This window comes from Neurospora hispaniola, assembly GCF_033458365.1.
Source record: "Neurospora hispaniola strain FGSC 10403 chromosome Unknown B0T23scaffold_5, whole genome shotgun sequence".
Lineage (NCBI taxonomy): Eukaryota > Fungi > Ascomycota > Sordariomycetes > Sordariales > Sordariaceae > Neurospora > Neurospora hispaniola.
In genome coordinates this window covers 886242-901632 of record NW_026944410.1, presented here as the reverse complement: position 1 = coordinate 901632, position 15391 = coordinate 886242, and the positions used below count along the sequence as shown (strand labels likewise).

Here is a 15391-nt window from a genome sequence, read left to right as displayed (position 1 = left end):
CTGCTCACTCATCCTCGTCAATATCCATATTGGCCTCCGGCACTTTCCTCTTCCGAGGCGTTGCGGTGATGCTAGCAGAAGGATTCTCCAGCGCCTTGATCTTCCTCAGAATTCCCTGCTTCCAAATCGCATACTCCTTCTGCTTGCGTTCGCCCAAGTAATCATACCGATCCTGGAACATGCTATCCCCCTGCCCAACCCGGAATAGTTCGACCTTATTTGCACCCCGTCCATCCTCCGCTGCATCATCATAAGCTTCCTTTTCCAACACCGTCCTCGCCAAATCCTCCACACCGGCAGCCCAATCCATCTCCAACCACCCCTCCCTTCCAAGGTGCAATGTAGCCGCATTCAGATCCTTCACCCTCACGCCATCATCCACCCAACCCTCCCACACCTTCTCCTCATCCTGTTCCTCTTCCTCCTCCCTCCCATTTCCAAGCTTGACCGCCACCTTTACATTCTCCCTCGCCTTCTTCAGCGCCGCCGCGACCTTTTTTCTCATCGCCACGTATTCGCCCTCGTCAACATCCGATCCAGGCCAAGTAACTCCGCGCCAGACTAACAGGTATAGCGCGCCCAATAGTGATACCAAGTTCGCATTAACCCACTCGTCCTCGGTCCGCTGACCACGCGGGGCAACGATGGACTCAAGGCCTGACATGACCACGGGCCCGATATGTGACGGACCGAGTTCTTTGAGCAGAAAGCGGAGGGTGGGTTTCATCCATCCTGGTAATCCTCCTCCTTCTCCGGAAGTCCCATCCTTGCGGGGAAAGAGTGTGCCGCGGAATTGCTGAAGGCGTTTTTCTTTTCCTGGCCCAGTAGCAGTGCCGGGCGTCGTCGTCCTGCCAGTAGCAGCTGATCGATTATTCCTCGCGCTACGTCCTGCTGAGGGGGAAGCAGTGAGGTCATCAGCGCGATTTTGCTGGTCGCGAAGTCGAGAGGTGGGGGTTTTGATTGTCCGTTGGCTTCGCGGAGTGGCGGCGGCCGATTGTTCTGCTTTTCTGGGGGTTCCACCGCCGCGGCCAGGGGTCGAAGAGGTGGAGGGGAGGATGTTGGAGAGGTGGGAGTAGAGGCGTTTGTAGATGCGCGGTGGAATGGGAGGGCGGGGATCGATAGGGGGGAGATTCAGGGTTATTTTGAGTCTGTGAGAATGTGTTAGTGTTGGTTTTGTATAGTCACAGACAAAAGGTGAAGTAAGGCTGAGATGAGATGAGATGTAAAGGGATGAGTTGAGATGATGAGATGCAGTATCGTACCTGTCACATGCCAGGTGGGCGCAGGCATAAGTGCGTGCAATCTCCTCTTCGGCTTTGAGCGTGCTTGCGCGATGGCGGGATTGGGCGAGGAGTGAGCTGGCGAGGTCGACGAGTGGTTGTGGGAGAGTCGTGTTGTGGGTTGGTAAGAGTGATAAGAGCGCCTGTTCTATAGAGCGATTCATCTTGGCTTCCACACACTTCAAGAGGTGATTTGTTTACTTGTTTTTTCCCAGAATCAGTGATGGGGGTGATGATATGATGAGAAGTGAGCTTAGTTTTAAAGTAATGGTTGTATTTGTACTCCTGGTAGGCTATGTTTCGAACCTAGCATGTGTATGAATTGTTTATGATGAAGTCAGTCCATGAGCCTCACAAATAATGAAAGTGAACAAACAGAACAGACCGAGTTTCGTGACGCGACGAGACTCTTCCTCGCGTAAAACGCCAAATCACGTGTCGAGACTCCGCTGTCGGCGCACCTGTTAGTGCATAATTGCTCCCTAGGTAACTAAGAACTACGTAACATTGTGGGGCAATATGCGCACCGAGCTTTTAGTGTAGCAGTGCGGGAGGCCAGATGTCCAAAGTGGCGAGAACACTGACAGCGACTGACTCTGCGTTACAGAATAAGCGGTTGCCACCTGCCAGGGCGGCGTCAGCATTTAAGGCGGCACTGTGGCCCTTGATCAGCTAATCAACTTGCTCACCCAACCGTTTCGTTCTCCGCCGCCGCCGCGTCCAAGCAAGTGGCAGTTCCGTCCATTCAGTTGCATCTGCTGCAGTCTGCCACTGCACTGAGTGACTGGCACTGACTAGTACTGTACTGTGACTTCCACCACCAACACTTGGGTTTGGTCATTGTGAGATATCCGCTCCTTCGCATCCGTCCCGTCTGTCGCAAACAGAGAGAGAGAGTGTGGGTGTAAACAATCCACCATGGCTTTCCACGCAAGTGGGCTGCCGGTAAGTCTTGCGCAATCCGTCTTTTAGCTACCTTGCCGTCCTATTCCATGATGGAAGCTGACCCCTCCACGCGCCTGCCAGACCATCGCGGCGGCAACCACCGAGTTGTGGCCATCCATCGCGACGACCCTGACCGTTCCCTTCGGGTTACCGACATCTCTTAAGGCGCAACAACGGCTTTCCCACAACTCTCACGGCTCGACAGCATCTTCAAACGCCTCCCGCAACCTTGCTAGCTCCCCCGCGCGCGAAGCTTCCAGCTCCTCGGCGCTGCCCGCCTTCCTGAGAACGGCGCCTCTACCCCAGCCCGTTGTCTCTCAGGGTCTAGCAAATGCTTCGCCTACAAACATCTTTTCGGAAATCTCAAGCATGTCTTCCCGCCAGCTCGCCATGGCGAACCCCCTCTTCCGGCGCTCGTTCTCGGCGCTCATGTCGAGGCCCCTGGGCACTGTCAACACCCTTCGGTCCATGAGCACCCACCAGCCCGGTCGCATTCCGTCTTTCTTCCGCTCGCCAGTACACTCTCCTCTCGGTTTCACTCTCCAGGTCCGCAACTTTGGAAACGGTGGTCTCTCGCACAACCTTCTGGCTGCTCGCGAGGCCGCTGCCAACCAGTTCCCAACCAGCGCCGGTGCTCAGTATGCTTTCTACCAGGCTCTTCTCAAGGCGAACATGCCTGCTATTATTATCGAAAGGTATCAGTCTGGACGTTTCGCCACGAACGAGCAGGTAGACCAGATCTACCAGCAAGCCCTTGCCGTGTCTTCCGGTCAACCCTACACGCCTGCGAACAACACCGTTGATAACAACGGCTATCACCCCTCCGGTTTCACCGCTAGCCAGATCCATGCCGCTGGTACTGCCGCTGCTGCTCAGCATACTGGTGGAAACATGGCCATGGTCAAGCCGATCGCTGCTGGTGCCAAGACTGGTCCTCTGCATATCGTAGTTGACGAAAGTTTCGGAAGCTCCGCTCTCAGATGGGTCAAGTTTCTCATGTGGTTCACTCTCTTCACGTATCTCAGCATGGTTGTCATCACCATGGTTTTCGAGGGCTTGAGCAGCATCAAGCGCCCTGGTGGGAAGCTTGAGGCCAGCGAGGTCAAGCCCGAGAACCAGAAGGCTCGCTTCGCTGATGTCCACGGCTGTGATGAGGCCAAGGAAGAGCTTCAGGAACTTATTGACTTTTTGCGCAACCCTGAAAAGTACTCGACTCTTGGCGGCAAGCTTCCCAAGGGCGTGTTGCTCGTTGGACCCCCCGGTACTGGTAAAACTCTTTTGGCTCGTGCTGTCGCCGGCGAAGCTGGCGTTCCCTTCTTCAACATGTCCGGTTCCGAATTCGAAGAGGTCTACGTCGGCGTTGGCGCAAAGCGTGTTCGTGATCTCTTTGCCGCCGCCAAGGCCAAGGCTCCCTCAATTGTTTTCATCGACGAACTTGATGCTATTGGTGGCCGGCGTAACTCCAGGGACGCTACCTACGTACGTCAGACTCTCAACCAGCTTCTTACCGAGTTGGACGGTTTCGAGCAAAACAGTGGTGTAATCATCATCGGCGCCACCAACTTCCCCGAGTCCCTTGACAAGGCGCTTACCCGCCCCGGCCGCTTCGATCGCAATGTTGTTGTCTCTCTTCCCGATGTCCGCGGCCGCATGGCCATTCTCCAGCACCACGCCAAGCGCATCAAGGCTGCTGCCGATGTCAACTTGGAGGCTATTGCTTCCAGAACTTCTGGTCTTTCTGGCGCCGAGCTGGAGAACATTGTCAACCAGGCTGCTATTCACGCCAGCAAGTTGAAGGCTCAGGCTGTTACTCAAAAGGATTTCGAATGGGCAAAGGACAAGGTCATCATGGGTGCTGAGAAGCGTAGTATGGTTATCACAGCCAAGGAAAAGGAGATGACTGCCTATCATGAGGCTGGTCACGCCCTCGTCGGATATTACGCCAAGGACAGCGCAAGCTCGCTTTACAAGGTCACCATTCTTCCCCGTGGCCAGACTCTTGGCCACACTGCCTACCTCCCTGAGATGGACAAGCACTCGTTTACTGTCAGGGATTACTTGGGCATGATTGACCGTGCCATGGGCGGCAAGGTCGCCGAGGAGATTGTTTACGGGAACGAGCTTGTGACTAGCGGTGTTAGCGCTGTACGTTCTCGCCCCCTACCCTTCTGCTACTTGATTTGACGAGCTAACTAACAAATCATTCAGGATCTTGACATGGCCACTAGAACCGCGTGGCAGATGGTTGCTCAGCTCGGCATGTCTGAGAAGCTCGGCCCCGTTGAGTACCTCCGCAAGTACAACCAGCTCAGCTCCGAGACCAGGGCGATGGTTGAGTCTGAGGTGAAGAGAGTTCTGGACGAGTCCTACGAGCGTGCGCGTAACCTGCTCACCTCCAAGAGGAATGAACTCGACTACTTGGCCAAGGCGCTCGTCGAGTACGAGACGCTGGACAAGAAGGAGGTTGAGAGGGTGATTCGGGGAGAAAAGTTGAAGGATCGCATCTCGGTGCCGCCAGGGCCTATGGCTATCCCCAAGCCCAGCGACACCCTGGAGCCGGGCCTCCCCCTACCACCCCTACCTGGCGATGTGCCGCCTCCGGGTGACAGTGGCCCGGGACCGGCCCCGCCGCCGCCTGTGCCCGCGTGAGGAGCGCAGAAGTGAGTCGCGTGAGTGGTGGGTGGGTGTAAGTAAAGGTGCGGAACAGGACATAACTTGTTCTTATAAATCAATCATGAACAAACAACAGCCTGAATTATTTTCCTCGATTTCGGGGAGTTGGGCAAACCACAAAAAGCATGAATCTCACATCACACAACAAGACCATTCTAATGGGTAGCGGGGTTAGGGTATCAAATCAGGCACTTTCTTTAGGAATTGTATTTTAGTTTCCTTATTATTCTTTTCATGTTTTTAGGTTGGGTTTACAAAGCGCATCATTTTCTTTTTCCAAGAAATTGATGAGGACGAGGAAGAATGAAGATTGATTGGGAGGATGGATAAAGGTAGTAGGTGTGGATGGAGGCATTAGATGGCGTTTTTGTGTGTTGTGTTAGGAGTAGTACACTTTTACTTTTGCTACCACTTCCTCTTGTTACCCCATGGTTGATAATGATGGTGATGATGGTGATAGTGAGGATGATGGCTATCGCCGCTCTTACACAGTTACTGGCTTGGTCGGGTAGCGAGGTAAGCCGCAGCAGTCTGCCCCATAGCGAAGCTGAATTGATGTATCAAATATGGTTTTCTATCCTTGACATTTATGACCGCCTTCCCATTCCCAATTGGGCATGTCTCTCTCCAGGCCCGATGATTTTGTGTGTTTCTGACTCGCTATTTTCCGTATGATGTATCGCGCATCATGTCTCGTGGCGTAGGACAATCAAGCCACTCGAGCAAGCCACTCTGGCTGGCAATGGAACACAGAGGCTTCGGAGCTGATTTCGGACGCTACAGTACCAAAACAAAAGGCGGAAAGTTCAGTTTGTACGAAGGCTGCCACTTGAGGCTGAAAAGCAAGTCAACCAACACTATTCAGACTTCAGCCTCAAGTGCCTGCAAGTGGTCTTGGACGGCTACACGGGCGGAGCTAAACATCCGGATGTGCAGGCCGAGGCAGGTTGGCAGGCGGGAGGAAATGTTTGATGTTCAGTTGATCTTCCTCTCTGTTGACAGACAGCTAGATGGGTCTGTTGTCGATCACTTGGTTCCTGGATGTGTACCTAGCTACGTATCAAACTTTTGAGTTGCCAAAAATATCCCATCGAATTCTCCGCTGTTTGTTTGGGTGACTACTTGAGTTCAAAAGGGTTCCTCAACTGACAACTGAAGTTTGCTCTTACAATTGCGCACAGTCCCGGCGGGTGTCACGATGGCGTTCTCGGGAAAAGAATCATTCAATCATTGAGTGAGTTCAGTTGTTTGTGTGGTGCTCTCGGAGGAAGCATAAACATGCACCATGAGTGGAAAGTCCATGGTAAAATACGACTTGCCAAGGCAAGCGATGGCTTCGGATGTTTCGTTTTGTTAAGCAATCAAGTTCCAGATGCGACCAGCGATCGGATCTCGGCTGACCAAAACCTAGTTATATGTATGTACACTGCGTACCAGAAAAAGTAGAAGGTTGGTTGAATGGATAGAAGGCAGGTATAGTAGGTAAGTAATAAGATCTAACAGATATTGCAGTGGTTATGGTCGGGGATGTGAGTTGTAGTGTGCCATGGGGCGGTAATGAGGGTGGCTCCGGTTTCGATCAATTCTGTTACCGGCGCTTCGTTTCAGAGTTTCATCCGGAATACCAGTAGTCTTCTCTTCGACGTTGTCTGTCTGGTGTTTGGAGCCACAATTGGAGTAGAGAAAAAAGGGTTACCGGCTACCACGGCCGGCCGATCGTCTACCCAATGAACTTTGTAGGTTGAAGCAGTTCATCTCGATGTCCCTCGCTTTGATGTTGTGCTAGAGTGGTTGGGGCGTCACAGTATCAAATCATTTTGATGGGGATGGGAGCTTTGTCCCTTGCAGGGCAGTCAGGGTGTGCATGGTGCGGCGCGCTAAAGGATGGTTAGAGACACATATGTAGGTGTGTAGTGTACGCAGTGCACTACCTACCGTACTAGGTCGTACATACACACCTGTATAGGTACACACAGCGCTGTGCCGCACGGGCCCACTGTCTTGGATGTTAACCCCCGAAATGCAGGCACAAGACACTGTAGGTACCTAGGTAGGTACTGTCTGTGCCTTTGCTGTGCTTTTGGTGAGACACCTCAGTTTGGCCAAACCCCGTCAAGACGGGATGAATGGGCGGGAAGGGGAAAAGCGGGGTCTTTGGCTTCATTTTGTAAATACCTACACTACGTCCATGCAGGTGTGCATCGATCATTTCAGTTCCCCATTCCATTGTTGACACTGGACTTTCTTTCATCTCAGTGGGTGTCGTCGGGTGCTACTGTCTACCTACTGACCTCTTCCCTTCCACTTGCTGGCCTCCCCTGGGTGGAATATTCCAGTTCCTACCTCTAGTGTGGATTCCCCCTTCCCGTCCTCGCTTCTTCCGTTCTTCCTTTCCTTCTTTTTCCGCCCCCCCCCCCCCCCCCCCCCCCGCAAGGCTACCCTGCCCCTGTCGACCCTGGCTGGATTTCCATGATCGCTTCCCTGTGCCATGCTTTCAACTGGATGCCCGTTGATGCCCCCGTGGATGCTGCCCTGCTGGTGCCCTGGTGCTGGTGCTGATGCAACCCCCGAGTTCCCAACACTGAGAGACACCTGGTCAGAGGTAGGTACCTGGTACCACCCCTTGCTTGGCCTTTGCCAAAGACGCGCTAACCCCTATCTTGGAGACGTGGGTGTTGTTTTGCTACCCGACCCGGCTGACCCTCTTTCAGTCTCTACCTAGCTACTAACAAAGGGAAATTTTGGAGCTCCGGTCAAGTTTAGATCCCAGGGTGTTGGCGTGGTCTTAAACTCTGAAGCTACACCATAACCCCCATCTCCCCCGAGATCCGAGACTCGGAACTAAGAGAGAGACACGGGCAACGGCTTCAGCAAAGAGAACTAACTGCCCGCCTCGAGTACCTCTCTCGCCCATCTCTCGGCTGCTCCAGCTCTCTCATCGTATCAACAACAACCCAACAAAGTCAACAAGGGAACGCATGGTGTAGCCAAGAGGCCGCTCGCTTCCTTCCCTTTCACCGCCGCGCCACACTGGAATTGATCCTTCTCGAACTGTCACCGCCCGCCCTAAAAGCCCCGACTAGAGGCCGATCAGTTATGCCATGAGATTTCGCTTCGATCCCACCTAGCACCACCAGCCTGTTTCGCCCCGGTCCAACCCGTCGGACGACCCGTCGATTTTCCATCCTTCCAAAAGACATAGGAGTTTCCCCCGTCATCGACCCCGACTCCCTGTCCGAGTTCCGCAGCGGGAACCTCTGTCAACAATATCATTACTCGCCCCGTCCCGAACCGCTTCTCCAGCAAATACGAACGCGAACGAACGATAATATATAAAACGTCTCGATGGATCGCCCGCGCGGTCTGCCTGATAATCCGGGGTTGGTTCGGCGACTGCCACCTGTTGGTGCCGGTCATGCCCATGGGAACCATCCGCCGCACCCGCCCCATCGCGATGCATCGAATTCGTCCCTGTCGGCCTCGCCGCCGCTATCTTCCAACCAAGTCATCGCCATTGTGCGCGAGTCCATGCGAGTTGCCCACGAGAACGAAGCAAAGGCAACAGAGGGCATCAGCACCCTCAAACCAGGACTCACCATCGACTTGAGCAGAAAGAGGATACAGAAGCTACCAGATGAGGTGGTCGATATAATCAAGGATGAGTTGGAGAGGTACTACAACATTTCCCAGTTACCTGCTGGTCGGCCCATGAGCTAATATGTTCCTCTGCGACTCAACAGGCTTGCGTTGTCACACAACTACATCCAGACCTTCCCTGCCCGATTCTCCGAGTGTACCTCGCTTCGTTACCTCAATGTCAGGTCGAATAGGATAAAGGAGTTTCCGCTCGCGGTAAGGTTATTTTCATTATTTCACCACAGAAGGTCTGACGCTGACCGTGATTCTACACAGCTTTGCGACCTCAAGTCACTAGAGATTCTAGATCTAGGTCGAAATATGCTTCGTGTCCTTCCACCAGATATTGTGAAACTATCATCACTCAAGGTCTTCTCGATACAGAAAAATGAGGTCTCCGAGCTACCGCTTTGTCTAGCCGATATGCCATCTCTCTCCGTCATCAAACTCGAAGGCAATCCCCTGGTCTTCCCTCCACCACAAGTTTTCCAGGTGCCGCCGCCAAGTGTGCAAAACGAAGGTATCTTGAAAGAAAGTGAATTGACCGAAATCACGGTTACGGCACACGTCAAGAAGTACCTCAAAGCAACAGCCAACAGCATATTGGAAAGAGAACAGGCCGAATCGCCCAATGACGAAACCGACGGAATCGAGACACCACGACCGACCATCAAGCGCGTGTTTAGTGGACGATTTCCCATCAAGGTCAACGGCACAGATGTTCCAGATCTTAGGTCGCCGAACTTGATCCGTCCTCCGCCAATCCCGAGCCGATCGCATTATCGAGGTCTTTCCCAGCAGAGTTCGGCCCAACGAAGACCTGGTGTCATGCCACTCACCATCGGTAACCCCAACGAGCGAATACGCAGCAACTCGGAAACAACTGGCGCCCATCATTCGAGCCGCGAGCGATCCGAGAGCAGGTCCCGCCGTATGGGTATTGTCTCCAGAAAGGGCTCTGAATTGGGCACTCTTGACGAGTTAGAAGCCAAGGATCGATTCAGCATCCATTATCGTGGCCTCAGTCATGGGTCGGCCATGCAGCCTGGTAACGGCAGTGTGCCCGGTCAGAGCACAGCACCATCAAGCCCAGCTGACTCGATATCCTTGCAACGCCCCATCTATGTCCGACGACTCTCGATCCTACCCGAAAGGAGGCGTGAATCCAAGTTTATCGATCCGGTACTGGAGGCTGCTAAGGGTATCCTCTACTCCATTTTCCAGATTCACCCCATGATTCAGATGTTGATGGGCCTTGCAAATGACGGCAGCAGCAAACGTTCGAGTCTGGAGATTGTCTTTTACAATACCAATGCTCATGTGGAGCAATTGGAATTGGAAATTCAAAAACACGACCAAGCAGGAGACGGCGGGGGGCCGAGAGAGAACGAGAACGTGCAGAGGGCATGCATTACGCTGGTGCAAGCATACAGCCATGTGTGCTCCCTGCTGGCTAATAACGTTGATCTTTTTCTCGATAACGGTGACCCTAGGTACATTCGCACTCTGTTGACGCAGCTTTATAATAGCATTATGGAGCTGCGTGTTACATGCTCTCAGCCATCGCCCGGAATGCCTTCGCGCAATGTCCCGCCCGTCCCGCCCGTTCCCCATCGGCTAGAACTCGAGACCATTCGACCGCACTCGCGAGACAACTCGGTTACTCCCACGATCGACCGTCCACCTCAGACCGCGAGACTACGCAACCCCGGACCAATGCATCCTCACGCCAATCTCCGTGTTGCGACGGATGTACCACTGATGCCGTACAACAACGGCATGCACCGACAGGTTATGAGCGCTGTTACGCCTCGGTCTGGGGATCCTTTCCCCATGAGTGCGGGTGGTGTGCGGATACCCAGTGACGAAGAGGATCGAATCTTCGAGAGGATTTTCCTGGCTTTGATGAAGTCTGCCGATCTTGCCCTCAAGGTTTTGCCGAATCTTAGTGCGCAGTTCAGCGTAGCTTTGCGAAATGCCACGACGCAACGAGCGTCCGACCATGTAGTGCACTGTTGGAAAGCACTCATTGTGAAGTGTAACGACTCGATCCGTCACACCGAGATATTGAGGGAGAGGCTATCGACTATCAAGCTGAAAGAACCGGGGATCCGTGGACAGCCGGGGTTCTGGAGGATGTGCAACGACTACATCGACGCCTGGTATGTCTTGGGTAAGAAAACTATGCAGTTTCAAACCGATATCCAGTTGCCAGTCGATGCCAAATCCAGGATGCGGCCCATTCAGAAGGCGATGAAGGATGCATGGGAGCTCATGGTACACTCGCCGTGGTCTCACTTCTTGAAGCCGCAGCCTAGTAGCGGCGGGCATGGAAGGGGCAGAATGAGAGGGAGAATGCCAGGTCCAGGAATGGAAGGAGTTGAAGATACATCAAGCCCTTACAGCACGCATGGCACCAATACACCGGTACTGATGCCTATGACGCCGCAGAGCGCGGCCCTTGGTCCAGCCGTTCAGGCCACGGTACCATCGACGCCCAAGAATAGTTCGTTTTCGGCCGCGTTCAACGGGGGACTGTTCGAGAGGGCTGAGACGCTCATTCAAATGGGAGGCCCGGGTATGGGCAGCCGAAGTGGAACCATGCAATCGTCGTCAGCAGCAAGTCTGAACTCGATTGGCACAACGCTCTCCGGGGACAGTGCTATGACTCCGAACTCGGCACTAAGTCCGGGTCCGGGTTCACTAACGCCGCTTCCCTTTCGAATGAACAGTGGGAAAGTGGGCCTCTAAGCGAGGGCCCGTGTATTCATCAGAAAAAAGCACGTACACATTGCACCAGGATTTTCATACAGTTATCAAAAGAGCTCCCCCAGGCTGCGGGTTCAGCGGTTGGTTGGATGCGATATTTCTCTCACACATGAGGCTACAATGTTGTCTTGATACAGAAATAGGTGGTCAGAGTCTAAGTCTTTGAAAAGACAAGCCGTTCCTTTTTTCTTGGTCTCATTTCCTATACTATGTCTATCTACACACAGCATCTAGGCGTTCTTATTTCCTAAACAAGACTGGAGGAAGGGAGCATTGATGGGCAGGCCGGTTGAGACGGACGGGACTAGAAGCGAGCAAATACAGGTTGCATGACAAAGGGAGGCAGGCGCAGCGGCGAGTAAAGGTGAACACAAGACTGGCATTTGCAAGAGGGAGGAAAAGTTTTTAAGTATAGCACAAACCTATAATGTGTACAATCAATTTCAAGTCCACTCCAACTCCTCCTCGGAGTCTTCATCACTTGTGCAGAGAGAATCATAAACAGGGTTAAGGTGAGTTGCCTGGTTGTAGTCTGCCGGCCTGGTCTCAAAAAAGGGGTGTCAACAAACAAACCTCTCAATGCATTACACACAGTCCCAACTGCAAAGCCAAAAGAACCAACGAATGACGTGCATTAATCTCGAACAACCAATTCAAACCAGGCCATCCCCGGCAACGGTACGCTTAAGTCCCCGGAAGCTACCCCGCGTTACATTTGTGCTTTGCCTCTTTTTGTGTCTTGCTCAGTTTCTCGCCAGTCGTATAAATGGCCGTCTCCACCTTTTCGCATTTAACATTGAAAACTACCGTACAACATACTTACATATACATATCACGCTGGACGGCGGCAGGTGTCAAACTTGCGCCTACTTGGTTCTGCTTCTGCTTAGCGTCTGCTCGATTCAGTGGCTGGTTTTATCGATGCTGAAAGAGAGCTGGCTTCATTTTATCTTTTTCCAAACCCGATCTGAATTCGCTTTCCCGGCCCACCTACATGGGATTGCTATCACTTATACGCACTTCCCATCACAATCACTGATGAGTGACAACCAACGGAAAACAATCACAAGATGTCTCGACCATCTCGTCCCAACTTCCTCCAATCAGCCCGGTCTGCTCCGGCCCCGGCATCAGTAACCAACACCAATGTCACCGCGGCCATGGTATCCGCCCCCGGCGACATTGACATTGACATTGACAGTTCCGATTACCACCATGACACGGAACACAGACCGGGTCCAGGTCCGGGATCAGTAACAGCAGCACCATCAACAACCGGTTCAACAACCACAACAACCGGACGCGCCTCTTCAGCCTTCTCCCTCCCCTTCTTCGCCGGCTCCTCTTCATCAAAGCGATCAACTGCTCCAAGTGTCTCTTCGGTCTCAACAGCGCCGCAACCGCTTATTCCGGTTCCGAATGTTCAAGCCCACGCTTACACCGGGCAATCAGTACCGGTGGCCTCCTCAACTTCAGGGACATCTTTGCGAACGACAACCACGGGATCATCTACTTCGACGAGTACCACCATCACTACCACCACCACCACCACCACTACCGCCGCCAGGAAACCAGCACCTACTTTCCCTCCCCCCTATCCTCCTCAACCCCATCCCCATCCCCATCCCTCCTCCCGAACTTCCACTTCTTCCCAAACCCACGGCAACCTTCCCTCCCCCGCAACCCCTCGCACCCCTACTGTTCCTATCACGCCTACTGTTTCTAGCACCACCACCACCACCACCACCACCCTCCCAACAGCCCAAGCGAGAACAGCCGTCCTCGCATCCATCTCCAACCTCCTAGATAGAGAACTCACGGGGCGCGCCTCCTTGCTCCACCAGAACCACAACGCCATCTTGAAACAAGAGCGCGAGATGAGCAAAGCCGTGGAGAGTTTTAGGAAAGAAAATGATAAGTTGGAGAGAGTGGCGCGGGAAGGGACGAAAAGGCTCAAAGAGGTGGGGGACGTGCAGAATTGGGCGGAGGTTTTGGAGAGAGGGTTCTTGAGGATTGAGGAGACGATTAAGAGGGCGAATGGAGAATATGAAAGTGGGAGTGGGAGTGAGTGGTCTGGGAGTTATGGGTCTGGGGGTTATGAAGGGTCTGAGAGGGGGGACGGGAATGGGGAGGGGGATGGGGATAGTAAGGATAGGGAAAATGGAACAGAAGAAGGGGGTGGTAAAGATGAGAGGGTTGGGGATGGTGGTGAGAGGAAATTAGAGAATGATGGTGGAGGTGAGGAGGAGAATGGGATAGTGCGGGGTGGAAGTGAGAATAATGGTGGGGCAAGGGCCGCTGAGGCAGAGGATGTCAACGGTGATAAGAGAGAAGGAGAGGACATAGAAAGAGACGATGAGGGGGATGTGGTCATGGTTACTGAAGATGATGTCTATGAGAGACAAACGAAACTTGACAAGGGGAAAGGGAAGGCGGTCGATGACACGATATCATACCCCTCGATGGGGCCTCTACCCCGATCACCGGAACCCAATGGCTCCGGAGACACACGGTTTCTGAGTTTGACACCTGCGACTGTATGAGTTCCCTTTTGTTTGGAGGGTGTTTAACGATGTTACGAGGTCATGACCTGAGAGATGCCCAAAGAAAACCTGAATGATGATGATACTTAAGTATAGGGACTCGTTCATCTTGTTACATATTTCCATCACCAATTTTTAACCTAACACCCTATAACACACGAGTTTGGATAGCAGTGACATCTCATGGAATGATCACTGTCACCGTTCTCGATTGTCGTACACCGAGTGTACAAGAATGTTCACATCAAACCACCCGCTCTAAGCTGGAAAAACCATGCGCGACATACCCCACGCCTACACCCAAACCAAACCCTCCTTACAAGGCTAGCTTAGATAAGACCGGGAAGCATGGTGTAGCGCTTGGCCTTGTAGCGGTCACCGAACTCATTGCGAAGAGCCCTCTCTTTGCCGCGGGACCAGCTGCGCATGTAGATAGTACCGGTAGCAATGAAGATAACAACAGCAGGGCTGCGGCTGATCAAGATGACACCAACCCAAGCGAGAACCTCAAACATGTAGTTGGGGCTGGTAACCAGGTTGCTACCAATGCAGTTGGGGATACCACGCTCAGTGCCGCCGGGCTTGCGGAGGCTGGCCAAGTGCTGGTGGACAATCCAGTTGCAGACCTCGCAGACGGCGAAGAGGGCGATGCCGAAGTAGTCAAGAAGACCAAGATCGTTGCGGTCAGCCGAAGAACCGGGGCGGTAGATGTCGAGGGAGCACATGAGGCCGGCAAGGAGCCAGTAGAAGGCAGAGTTGCGGAAGATGTTGAAGGCGGGCATGGTGTTGGCCGAGAACTTGTGGACAAAGAGGGTCTCGTACTCGCGCTTGAGGAAGTGGAGGTTGAAGAGGGCAAAGAGGAGCCATTGGACCTTGGACATGGGCGTCTCGGCCTCGTTCTTGTAGGCCCACGGGCCGAAGCTGTAGATGTATGGGCGGAGCAGGGGGACGAGGACGTGGAAGAGAATGGGGCCGAAGTATTCGATCACGAAGACGGTGCGCCAGGCGATCTGGGGGCCTGTGGTTGTCGTGGGTTGTGTGAGTTTGGGAGGGGGGCCTTCACATGCTTTGGAGAAATCATGACGTACCAAGGTCCTTGACGACGAGCTCGCCGGCCTTGACAACACCGGCCTCATCACGGACAAGAGCCTTGCGGTTCTTGAGGATCTTCTTGGTCTCGGGGTCGAAGAGGCCGATGCGGTTGAAGTCGTTGATGCCGGACTGACGGGCAACGGCCTGCTTCGCGTCCTCGACCGTGGCATCGGCGGGGAGCTCAAGGGAAGCCGGCAGCTTCTGGATGGGCTGCCTCGGCGACTTGTTGGAGAGCTTGAGAGAGAGCTTGGCGGCCATGTTGACTTGTTTGCCTGTCGACCAAGATCAAATGATACGGAAGGGGATCCGAGGAAGGAAACGAAGATCGATCAGACGAAAGTGAATGAATGAATGGTGGAATTGAAGATTCAAGTTGAGCCCTTGGGTTGCGCGGTCGGGTGTCCGCGGGAGTTACAGCGCTCCAGTAGGTGGCCGCTCCCGTGGCGGGGGGGC

General features: G+C 53.5%; 5 protein-coding genes across 5 annotated transcripts; 3 read left to right on the top strand and 2 right to left on the bottom strand.

Moving 5' to 3' along the window:
• Positions 1 to 4: 4 nt before the first annotated feature.
• On the bottom strand, positions 5 to 1444 carry B0T23DRAFT_318263 (origin recognition complex, subunit 6; the record flags this gene model as incomplete). Its single annotated transcript, XM_062835065.1, has 2 exons — positions 5 to 1148; positions 1263 to 1444. The coding sequence occupies 2 exons, from the start codon at positions 1442 to 1444 to the stop codon at positions 5 to 7; spliced, it is 1326 nt and encodes a 441-aa protein (XP_062691571.1).
• Positions 1445 to 2198: 754 nt separating this feature from the next.
• On the top strand, positions 2199 to 4874 carry B0T23DRAFT_429483 (putative ATP-dependent peptidase; the record flags this gene model as incomplete). The annotated part of the gene is made up of 3 exons (XM_062840197.1): positions 2199 to 2225; positions 2307 to 4370; positions 4434 to 4874. The coding sequence occupies 3 exons, from the start codon at positions 2199 to 2201 to the stop codon at positions 4872 to 4874; spliced, it is 2532 nt and encodes an 843-aa protein (XP_062691570.1).
• A 3031-nt stretch (positions 4875 to 7905) lies between these two features.
• On the top strand, positions 7906 to 11446 carry B0T23DRAFT_160705 (RAM signaling pathway protein-domain-containing protein). Its single transcript, XM_062832719.1, has 3 exons — positions 7906 to 8569; positions 8639 to 8750; positions 8811 to 11446. Exons 1-3 carry the CDS (start codon positions 8244 to 8246, stop codon positions 11283 to 11285), a joined length of 2913 nt encoding a protein of 970 aa, XP_062691569.1. The 5' UTR covers positions 7906 to 8243; the 3' UTR covers positions 11286 to 11446.
• A 653-nt stretch (positions 11447 to 12099) lies between these two features.
• B0T23DRAFT_160681 (uncharacterized protein) lies at positions 12100 to 14011 on the top strand. Its single transcript, XM_062832717.1, has one exon. The coding sequence runs from the start codon at positions 12374 to 12376 to the stop codon at positions 13844 to 13846; it is 1473 nt and encodes a 490-aa protein (XP_062691568.1). The 5' UTR covers positions 12100 to 12373; the 3' UTR covers positions 13847 to 14011.
• Positions 13941 to 15369, bottom strand: B0T23DRAFT_160685 (3-oxo-5-alpha-steroid 4-dehydrogenase-domain-containing protein). Its single transcript, XM_062832718.1, has 2 exons — positions 14935 to 15369; positions 13941 to 14864 (listed from the first exon to the last, which is right to left on the bottom strand). Exons 1-2 carry the CDS (start codon positions 15194 to 15196, stop codon positions 14176 to 14178), a joined length of 951 nt encoding a protein of 316 aa, XP_062691567.1. The 5' UTR covers positions 15197 to 15369; the 3' UTR covers positions 13941 to 14175.
• Between the last annotated feature and the right edge of the window lie 22 nt (positions 15370 to 15391).